Below are 10,606 nucleotides of genomic sequence, written 5' to 3' on the forward strand. Positions count from 1 at the left end.
TGCGCACATTTATCGCCTCGCCTGCCTCCCGGAAGTGATTACCTCTAGGTCACGGCGCAGGCGGGCGCAGAGTACGCTTGGCGTCGAGCGAGGCGGAGGCGTGCTCTTTGCTGGTCTCCGCTCGGGTCTGGGGCGCAGAACCCGGTAGCTGTGGCGCGGGTGTCATGTCAGACAACGAGGACAAGTGAGTGCGGGAGCGAAGTGACTTTTGCGGAACCTCGCAAGGGGCGGGTGAAGCGGGAGCCTGGGTCGAAGGAAGTTGAGGAGCCAGGTGTCGGGGGGCAGTGTCTGAGGGCACTGGGGGTGCTGAGGGGGCCCGCGGAGCTGGAGAAGGGTAGGGCGGTGAGCCGGCAGCATAGACCCGGCCAGAGGCTGGGCACAGAAAGACCCTGGCTCGAGGGTCCAGAGAGGATCACTGAAAAAGGTATCTTTCAGCAAACTTCCGCTGAGTCGGGCTCTCTGTCAATACCTAATAGGTGTATTAGGTATAGTCTCTGCTCTCCAGGTGGGGTCCCTTTCTAGAAGAGGGGACAGGCCCATAGACATAATGCCGGGTCGTGTGAATTGCGTAGTAGGTCTGTAGTATAGAAGTAATCCCGAGGAGGGTCTGGGGAGACTTTGAGGTCGTAAAGATCTGGGAGGCTTGCAGTAATCCAGGTGAGAAAAGGTAGTGACTTGCACTAGGGTGATAGTAGTAGAAGTGGTGAGAAGTGGTTTTGAAGTCTGGATTTATTTTGAAGCTAGAGCCCAGGAGATTACCTGACGTGTGGTGTTGGAGGAGAGGTCTATCCTGAAGATAAAAATAGGGGAGTTCTCAGCATAAGTATATTAGTCAAAGCTGAGAAACAGAGGAGATCCTCAGGCGGGTGTCAGTAGAGAAGAGGAGATGTCTGCGTGTCAGAGCATCCCAACATGGAGTGCTTCGGGGGAAGAGAGGAGAAACCGGCAAAGGAGACTGAGAAGGAGTAGCCAGTGAGGTGGGAGGACACCAAGAGTGTGAGGTGTCCTTGCAGTCAAGTGAGGAGAGTGTTTTGAGTGAGACGAGTGGTCCTGTGGGCCAACTGACACATCAGGCTAAATGAGAACGAGAATAGTCCATCACATTTAGCAATGTGGAAAACATTAACAAACTTGAAAGGATGGTTTGGGTGGAATCATCGAGGTGACAGTCTTTGGAGTGAGATGATGACAGAATGGGAAGAGAAGAATCGGAAACAGTGAAGATGGACAACTCTTGCAAGAATTTTGCTCCCAAGGGGAGCATGGAAATAGGGCTCTGTGAGGAGGGAGTAGAAAAGTAAGCTCTGTTTGTTTTTTTAGACGAGGAACTCAAATGACTTAATGATTTATTAAGTGATTCACTCATTAAGTAGATATTTATTGAGTGCCTCCTATGCTAGTAACTCAGATGAGACACAGATCTCTGCCCTCTTTGATTCTACTAAGTGGTGCTCTAACTGGCTGCTGCTTCTTGTACAGTTTTGATGGCGACGACTTTGATGACGTGGAGGAGGATGAAGGGCTAGATGACTTGGAGAATGCCGAGGAGGTCAGTATCTAGCCTTGGGCTCCCCTCTCTGCAGCCCAAGCTGCTGCATAGCCCAGCCAGTGATGACTGACTGACTGAATGCATCTGCCTCCCGTCTGTGGTCAGGGCACCGCCAGTTAGAGTGAGGAGAGATCTAGTCCTGGGTAGTGGAGGAGCCCCTCAGGGTGGGCCTGAAGGCTTTTGTCCACTTGGAGCACAGCACAGCGCATGGCTTCTGGGGCAGTTAGCTCACTGACCGGCCACCTGCTCCCTCTGGGACCTTATCTCTTCTCGCTGTCCCTGTCATGCCAGGGAGACCCCAGCTCAGAACGTTTGACTGTGCTGTTCCCTCTTCCTTTTCCTGAGATATGCACGCGACCTGCTCCTCAGCCTCATCAGGTCTTTGTTAAATGTCACCTCAGTGGGGCCTTCCTGACCATCCTGTTTAAAATTGCCACATTAACCCCTTCCTCCAGCATCACACCCTGGCACTCCCTGTCTTTTCTCTGTTTTTATACTACACATTGTACTTAACTAATTTTGTTTACTGTTTGTCTCATCTCATTATAGTGTAAGTTCTATAGGAGAAAGAATTTTTTTTTTTTCTTTTTTTTTTTTTTTGCGGTACGCGGGCCTCTCACTGTCGTGGCCTCTCCCGTTGCGGAGCACAGGCTCCGGACGCGCAGGCCCAGCGGCCATGGCTCACGGGCCCTGGCTCACGGGCCCAGCCGCTCCGCGGCACGCGGGATCCTCCCGGACCGGGGCACAAACCCGCGTCCCCTGCATCGGCAGGCGGACCCCCAACCACTGCGCCACCAGGGAAGCCCGGAGAAAGAATTTTTATCTGTCTTACTGCACTATCCCAAGTGCTTAGAATACTATCTGACATGTAGTAAGCACTCAGTAAATATTTGTTGAGTTAATTCTTTATTATAGAATTTATTCTTCTGCCTATAACCCTGTACACACCTTTTGCTCTAATCACACTCCACAATTAGGTGTCCAGACCTAGTACATCCTCTCCCTCCTCTGTGCCTGTTGCGCACGCATTTCAGCCTGCCTGGGAGGCCCTTTCCTTCCTCGTTAGCTTGGCAGCTCCTACTCATCCTTCTAGACCAGCCCAAGTCTCATCTCTGGACTGTGTTCGTAACCCCCAGTATGAGGTAGATGTCTCTCACTTTCTTGTTAAGTTTGTGGCACACTTGCATACTTTTTTTTTTTGTTAATTTTTTTTGAAGTGCTTTGATATTCCATTTTATTTATTTAAATACACAAGCTCACACACACAATTACAACTCTGTAAATTAGTGAAATGGCACTCATTGGATGAATTAAATTACAACCAGTAAATGAGTGAACAGGAAAGACAGAGTTAAAGAAGATATTTGCAAAACATATAACTGAGAAAGTACATCTATACAATGAATTCTTACAAATCAGTCATAAAAATGCAGAAAATCCAATACAAAAAGGGGCAAGGGATTTGAACAGGTACATCACAAAAGAGAATATCCAAATAGCTAATAAATATATAAAAAAGATGCTTAACATCATTAGTCGTCAGGAAACTGGAAAGTAAACCACAAGACACCACTCCACACCCACCGAGATGGCTCAGATTAAACCAGACAAAGCAGACATCTCACAGTGACAACACCAAGTGAGAAGAAAGATGTGGAGCAATTGGAGCAACGTTTATATTATTCTGGTCCGAGTGTAAATTGGGCCAGCGCTCTGGAAAACTCTGTGGAGTTATGTACTAAAGGGGAGTATAGATGTATATTTTTTAGGGACCAGTGATCCCGCTCCTGGGTGTATACCCAACACAGATGCATACTTATGTTGACCAAAAGACATGTACAAGAAAATTCATAGCATAATAGCAAACTAGTCCAAATGCTCATTATAATTGAACGATTATATGGATTGTGGTATATTCCAACCATAAAATCCTAGATGGCTGTGAAAATGAACAAAGTACTGGTAGATACAACAGAATGGATAAATCTACAAATATAACATTGAGTGGAAGAAGCTATATAGAAAACAGTACATAAGGTGTGATTACATGCACAGGAACTTCTTTTTTTTTTTTTAAATTTTTAAATTTTATTTTATTTTTTATACAGCAGGTTCTTATTACTCATCAGTTTTATACACATCAGTGTATACATGTCAATCCCAATCGCCCAATTCAGCACACCACCATTCCCACCCGCTCCCCCGCGGCTTTCCCCCCTTGGTGTCCATATGTTTGTTCTCTACATCTGTGTCTCAACTTCTGCCCTGCAAACCGGTTCATCTGTACCATTTTTCTAGGTCCACATACGTGCATTAATATACGATATTTGTTTTTCTCTTTCTGACTTACTTCACTCTGTATGACAGTCTCTAGATCCATCCATGTCTCAGCAAATGACTCAATTTTGTTCCTTTTTATGGCTGAGTAATGTTCCATTGTATATATGTGCCACAACTTTACCCATTCGTCTGTCGATGGGCATGTAGGTTGCTTCCATGACCTTGGCTATTGTAAACAGTGCTGCAGTGAACATTGGGGTGCGTGTGTCTTTTGAATTATGGTTTTCTCTGGGTATATACCCAGTAGTGGAATCGCTGGATCATATGGTAATTCTATTTTTAGTTTTTTTTTTTTTTTTTGCGGTACGCGGGCCTCTCACTGCTGTGGCCTCTCCTGTTGCAGAGCACAGGCTCCGGACACACAGGCTCAGTGGCCATGGCTCACGGGCCTAGCTGCTCCGCGGCATGTGGGATCTTCCCGGACTGGGGCACGAACCTGTGTCCCCTGCATCGGCAGGCGGACTCTCAACCACTACGCCACCAGGGAAACCGTATTTTTAGTTTTTTAAGGAACCTCCATACTGTTCTCCATAGTGGCTGTATCAATTTACATTCCCACCAACAGTGCCAGAGGGTTCCCTTTTCTTCACACCCTCTCCAGCATTTGTTGTTTGTAGATTTTCTGATGATGCCCATTCTAACTGGTGTGAGGTGATACCTCATTGTAGTTTTGATTTGCATTTCTCTAATAATTAGTGTTGTTGAGCAGCTTTTCATGTGCTTCCTGGCCATCGTGTATGTCTTCTTTGGAGAAATGTCTATTTAGGTCTTCTGCCCATTTTTGGATTGGGTTGTTTGTTTCTTTAATATTGAGCTGTATGAGCTGTTTATATATTTTGGAGATTAATCCTTTGTCTGTTGATTGGTTTGCAAATATTTTGTCCCATTCTGAGGGTTGTCTTTTCGTCTTGTTTGTGGTTTCCTTTGCTGTGCAAAAGCTTTTAAGTTTCATTAGGTCCCATTTGTTTATTTTTGTTTTTATTTCCATTACTGTAGGAGGTGGATCAAAAAAGATCTTGCTGTGATTTATGTCAAAGAGTGTGCTTCCTATGTTTTCCTCTAAGAGTTTTATAGTGTCCGGTCTTACATTTAGGTCTCAAATCCATTTTGAGTTTATTTTTGTGTATGGTGTTAGGGAGTGTTCTAATTTCATTCTTTTACATCACACTTGCATACTTTTATAGCACTTGTTGTTTTGTTTACTCTTGTCTTTTTCCCCAGACTATGTATTCTTTGAGAGCAGAAACTCTTAGCTTTCTGTCTCAGCACCTATTATGATGTCTGGCACATGACAGATGCTTAATAAGTGATTGTTAAATATATGAATATGTAAAGATGGAGTGATTGTTCCTCTTCCTCTTAGGGTGATTTGTTGTCTGTGCTCAAGGACTTCTCTTCTGGATGAGGCAGCTGGCTTTGGACTCCCTGATCATGAGTCCTTTTTTACTAGGTCTGAGACTTTGGCCAAGTTAGCTAACCCTCCAAGCCTCTAGAATGGGCATTGTAATCCCCACCGCGTCAGGTTATTGTGAGGATTAAATGAGGTGTTAATAAGGCAGTTGCAGGTCACTGGCACGTAATAAGCAGTAGCGTAGCGGTGGTTACAATCGCTGTCGTCGTCATCCTGCCCCTCACCCCCGATAATGCATCCTGAGATTTTTCCCTCTTTCTTCCTTGGTGTCCAGGAGGGCCAGGAGAATGTTGAGATCCTCCCTTCTGGAGAGCGACCGCAGGCCAACCAGAAGCGAATCACCACACCATATATGACCAAGTATGAGCGAGCCCGTGTGCTGGGCACCCGAGCCCTTCAGATCGCGTGAGTATGAGCCTCCTCACCATCTTTTCCATCAGACAGGCTACAGGGAACCTGCACGCTGTTGGTGCGGCTCAGCCTGGCACCTGACCACAGACCTTCCCTCTTCTCACACGCTGAACAAGGGTGGTGCTCTCCCTGTGTGCCAGGCACTGTGCTAGACCCCCTGCCCGCAGAGAGTTTGTGATCCAGTGGAGAAACCGGACATAAACATCTGAGAAGTCAGATAACAGTACAGTAGAAGAATAGTGATAAGAATACGGAGTGTAACGAGTGCCTGTCAGTTAGGGAAGCAGAAATAAATAAATAAATAGAATAAGATCAGCCCTCGACCGTTGTGGGCTGGTTAGTTGGGGGTGCTGCGGCAGCACCCCCCTGGGCTTAAGGTGGTTCTTGAGTCGATAGACAAGGGCCAGCCCAGAGGAGTGGGGGAGCCCTCCATGTAGAGGTCCCGCTGGAAACGTGAAAGCACAGAGCAGTGAGGCGGGGGTTGGGGATTGGAAATTAGCAGCCTTTCCTTTGTCTCCTAAGCTTGGAGCTAGTTGAAGACTAACAGGATTCAGAAGCTAGCAGTAGGCAGGTGGGGATCGCAACGTGCGACGCTTCCGTGTCCACCCCAACAGCTGTGGGCACTGCCGTCGCCAGCGGCCCTGTGTGCAGGTGTCAGCCTGCCTGCTAAGCTTGTGGGCATCATGGAGGACAGGTCAGGCGGCTTTGAGGAAGCAGGGACTCTTGAAGAGGCTGGACCACAGATGCATGCTTTCCCCACCAGGCTCCCTTGTCAGATGAGTTCCTCCTCCGTTGTGGCGAGAGTAGGTGGGAAGACAGAGGGGACGGGCATGTTACTGTGGCTCTCGTGGAACATCCTCCCCGGGGAAACGTGATGCCGGGGAAAGGAGCCCTACCCCAGACCTCTTATAAGCTGCTGTGGGAAATGGTGGGTACCTAGAGGAGAGGGTGCTTCAAGTAGGGAGTAGTCGAAACTAGGCTTGAAATAAAAGCTGGGGCCAGAGTTGTGGGACGACGCGTGCTGGCGGCGTGGTGATGCTCAGTCTATGCATCCGTCCGTCCCCGCCCCGCCCAGGTTTTTAAACAGCATTGGGCTTCATCTCCTCCAGTCGTGGAGTGAAGGTGGCCACCGTGTTCACCTCGACAGAGGGCTTTATGGGCGGGCAGCGTCGTTCCTCACCCACTTGGCAGCAGTAGGCGTCCTGCCAGCCTGGTTGTGCTCCTTGCTGGTCTGGGTGAAATGAGAGCTGCACTCAGTTTGATGATTTTGGTGTCGCTGGGGTCAGGATCCTCTAGGCCTGCACCGCAGTTATGGTTGCCACTGGCTACATTTGGTCATTTAAATTTAAGTAAAACTAAATAGAAATTCAGTGTTTCGGTCTCATTAGCCACACTTCATGTGCCCAGTAGCTCCCTATGGCTACCGTAATGGGTAGTACAGATAGAGGACATTTCCATCATTGCAGAGCACTGACTGGGCAGTGCTTACGTCTGCTAAACATGATCAAGCAGAAAGAATAATTCATAAATTATTTTTCAAACAAACAGACTGTATGCAAGTTAAAGTCTGTCAGCATCGAATAAGATATAGTGCTTGCACCTGTCGGGGATGCAGAGATGATCACAATTCCCCAGGTCTCTAGGTGTTTACAGTCTGGTGGGAGAGATGGACCCGTTCTAAATACCCAGAACCCAAGGCGGATGGGATTGCTGCTTTACAAGAGAAACAAAAGAGAGAAGGGAGTAATGGCAGGGGTGACTGGGGAAGCCTCATGAAGAGATTAGAATTAAAGCGAGGTGGTTTTGAACGTATCCCAGGTGCCAGAAACAGCACTAGGAAAGGTCCAGGTAGAGGCAGGCATGTATGGATTGTAGTGGGGGAATGGCAAGTAGCTTGGGGCACAAGACTGGAAAAGATGTCACTGGTTCATTGAGTGACAAGTTCAGAAGATGGGCTTGCATTTGGTGGACAGTATGGAGCAGGCATTTCAAACACTACCGAGGCCCAGGTCCTGCTTTCCTCGGGGAGCAAGCCTCGGTCTAGCTTAGTCTAGTCTATAGTGCTCTTTCCGACTGAGGGCTAGGGTGCTGTCTGGTGGTTCCCCGGCTGCTGTAAGCCCTTGGACAGCCAGGGCTGGAGCTTATCCTGAGTACGAGGCCTGCAATTCTGTACTTAGTAGATGCTGAACAGATGTTTCTTGGATATTTGTGGATGAAACCTCTCTCTGGTTCACTAGCCCCACCTGGTGGCTGAATGGTTGCCACAGGTGGAGACGTTCCGGGCACACTCTCCCACTTCCTGTGCACATAGTAGGGCTGGATGAATTAATGCTGTTGAATTATCTGTATCTTGAAAGAAATAAGGCATATGCAGATCAGGGAAAGCATTTTGCCCCATTCTTTAAAGGTTTACATTTTGGGGAAGTTCAAATAATTATTGAGAGAGGATATAGAGAAAGTTAAAGAACTTGGTCTCTGCCCTTGGGAAATTTTCAGGCTTTGGGGAGTAACAGACATCAGAATATTTAGCAATGAAATTAGTAGATTATTTAGTGTGAACTGGTGGCTGTCAGACTGGCTGGTTATGAGAAGCACCTGGGGAGCTTTGCTAATGCAGGTTCTCAGGATCCTTCACTAGAGAGTGAGGGGAAGGGTCTGGGGAAGGACCTGGGAACCTGTATTTTTAGCATACTTTCCCAGTAATTTTGATGATTATTAGGTTTGGGATCCATTAGTGTAAACTTGAGCTGGAATCAATAAGTGTGGCTTCCTAGAGGAGGTGGGCCTAGAACTGGCCTGTTTGTTTCTAGAGCCTCTGCTGCGGGCCAAGTGTTGTGCTAGGGCTTGGGGTCCTGGGCCACCAGGTCTCGTTGGAAAACTTCAAACAAGTAGTCACAGTGTAGTGGTAGTGGTGCCAAGAGAAGCGTATGTAAAATGAGTCAGGGCACTGAGGCCTCAGCAAGTGCTTTCCCGAGTGGAGACATCTGAGCCTCTTGCAGGCCTGTAGGGAGAGGAAGAGCTTGTACGAGGATGCAAAAAAGGAAACAACAGGGTATGTCTAGGGAACTGTAGTAATTTGGTATGGCTGGAATGTGGGGTAAATATAGGCAGGTAGCATGAGAAGGTACTAGAAAGGTAAGCAGGGGCCAGGTGAGGTTCTGCCTGCCTGATGGCTGTGGGGTGTCATGGAAGGGTGGCAAGGAGGTGAGCGCCCCACCACAGGCCCTGTGTAGAGGCTGGAGGAGCAGGACCCTGGGGGTATTGCCAAGTCAGAGAAGGAAAATGAGGCGAGCTGGGCCCCGAGGCAGGGCTGGGGGGTCGAGTTAGAGTGGTCAGAAGGGCGAGCTTTTGCACGTGCGGGTCCTTTGTGCTGGAACACTCTGCTGTGGCTGCAGGCTCAGGAGTCTGTGATGGGCCCTGGGGGAGGCCCTTGGCAGGGGAGCTGACATGACGCACGTCACACGGCCCAGTGATGAAAGCCCACACTTGTCCCGTTCACAGTACCGGGCTTCAGTTTGTGAATCACCAGCTTTTAAAAATAATGGGAGGTGGTGGAGCACAGTAGGGAGGAGCCTTCGGGGTTCAAACCTTGGTTCTACCACTTACTGGCTGTGTGTCCTTAGGCAAGTTACTGACCGTCTGTGCCTCAGTTTCTTCATCAGTGAGACGGAAGTAACAAGCGTGCTCACCTCAGATACAGTACTCTGAAGGGCTGAGAGCAGCCATGCCACCTGCTCTTTGCTTGTTCCAGTAGTGCTTTAGCATCATTGTTGTGTGGGCGTGGCAGGGCTTTTTGTCTTCATTTTCAAATGAGGATAGTGAGATTTGGGGAAGAAACTCAGTATCTTTGGAGGCAAAGTTTAAGTCTAGCGTACAGGCTCCCACTCGCGTACCCTCGCTGTCAGTGCCCTGGAACTGCCGCTCCGCATCCGCTGTGCCCGCCTCCCTGGAAGGTGCCCTTTCTGGGTGAGGACTGGGATGCTGATCTGATCCTGTTTGTGAAGCTCCCCCCCGACTTCATGCTGGGCCTTTCTCCCTGTGTTTGTAGTCTCCCCCAACACCTGTCCCTGTACCTACAGGATGTGTGCCCCCGTGATGGTGGAGCTGGAGGGGGAGACAGATCCCTTGCTCATCGCCATGAAAGAGCTCAAGTAAGTCGCCCAGATCATGGTTCACTGCTCCAGAGCCCTGGGAGGCAACCCTTGGGTTCTCTGCTGCTCACCCTTCCCCCACTTCCCTGATGGGGAAGTGTGGTTCTTGTTCCTGTAGACCCTTAGTTTGTTTGGGAGTCAGCCCTGCAGGGAGGAGGAGGGAGGGGGAGGAGGGGGCAGGCAAAGGCGGAGGGGAGGACATTGATGAGACCTTTGCTGTCTGTCCGAATTTCCCTGTTCCTCCTGCAGTTGGCCTTACCAACATCCCTCTACGTTTCCCCCTCCTCCCTTCAGCCATGGGATGGCAGAGCCCTTCCAGACTCAAGTGCCACACTCAGAGATGCAGGAACTTTTTTTGTTGTAATTCCTTTCCTACAAAGTGCATTCATAGTCTCAAGAGGATGCTGCTGAGACTTCTCTTGCCTTGCATTCTGCACATCTGTCCCTCTGCTGCAGGGCTGGGGTCACCAGCCCTCATGTACCTTGACTTCTCCCCTGCCACAGGGCCCGAAAGATTCCCATCATCATTCGCCGCTACCTGCCTGACGGGAGCTATGAAGACTGGGGGGTAGACGAGCTTATCATCACCGACTGAGCCGGAATCGTCTTCCTGACTGTGCCTCAGCCCCAGTTCCTAGTCTCATATTCTTTATTCGTGTAAATAATAAATTCTTCAACATTTCAACCCCTCCGCCTCCAGCTGCCTGGGAGGCCTACCCACTTCTTCCGCCCTGCTGCCTGGAG

The 10,606-nt window shown here is 48.9% G+C and overlaps 1 protein-coding gene across 1 annotated transcript; it reads left to right on the forward strand.

Moving 5' to 3' along the window:
* Positions 1-54: 54 nt before the first annotated feature.
* On the forward strand, positions 55-10,606 carry POLR2F (RNA polymerase II, I and III subunit F). Its single transcript, XM_060023952.1, has 5 exons — positions 55-184; positions 1,480-1,549; positions 5,575-5,705; positions 9,791-9,862; positions 10,367-10,606. Exons 1-5 carry the CDS (start codon positions 165-167, stop codon positions 10,455-10,457), a joined length of 384 nt encoding a protein of 127 aa, XP_059879935.1. The 5' UTR covers positions 55-164; the 3' UTR covers positions 10,458-10,606.

The sequence above is a fragment of the Delphinus delphis genome, chromosome 11 (assembly GCF_949987515.2).
Source record: "Delphinus delphis chromosome 11, mDelDel1.2, whole genome shotgun sequence".
In the NCBI taxonomy this organism is placed as follows: domain Eukaryota; kingdom Metazoa; phylum Chordata; class Mammalia; order Artiodactyla; family Delphinidae; genus Delphinus; species Delphinus delphis.

Bases quoted from the DNA above. Each gene is read 5' to 3' on its own strand.
- POLR2F (XM_060023952.1), top strand. From the start codon at position 165: ATGTCAGACAACGAGGACAA. The intron at 185-1,479 runs GTGAGTGCGGGA...CTTCTTGTACAG, and splicing joins ATGTCAGACAACGAGGACAA to TTTTGATGGCGACGACTTTG. The intron at 9,863-10,366 runs GTAAGTCGCCCA...CCCCTGCCACAG, and splicing joins ATCGCCATGAAAGAGCTCAA to GGCCCGAAAGATTCCCATCA.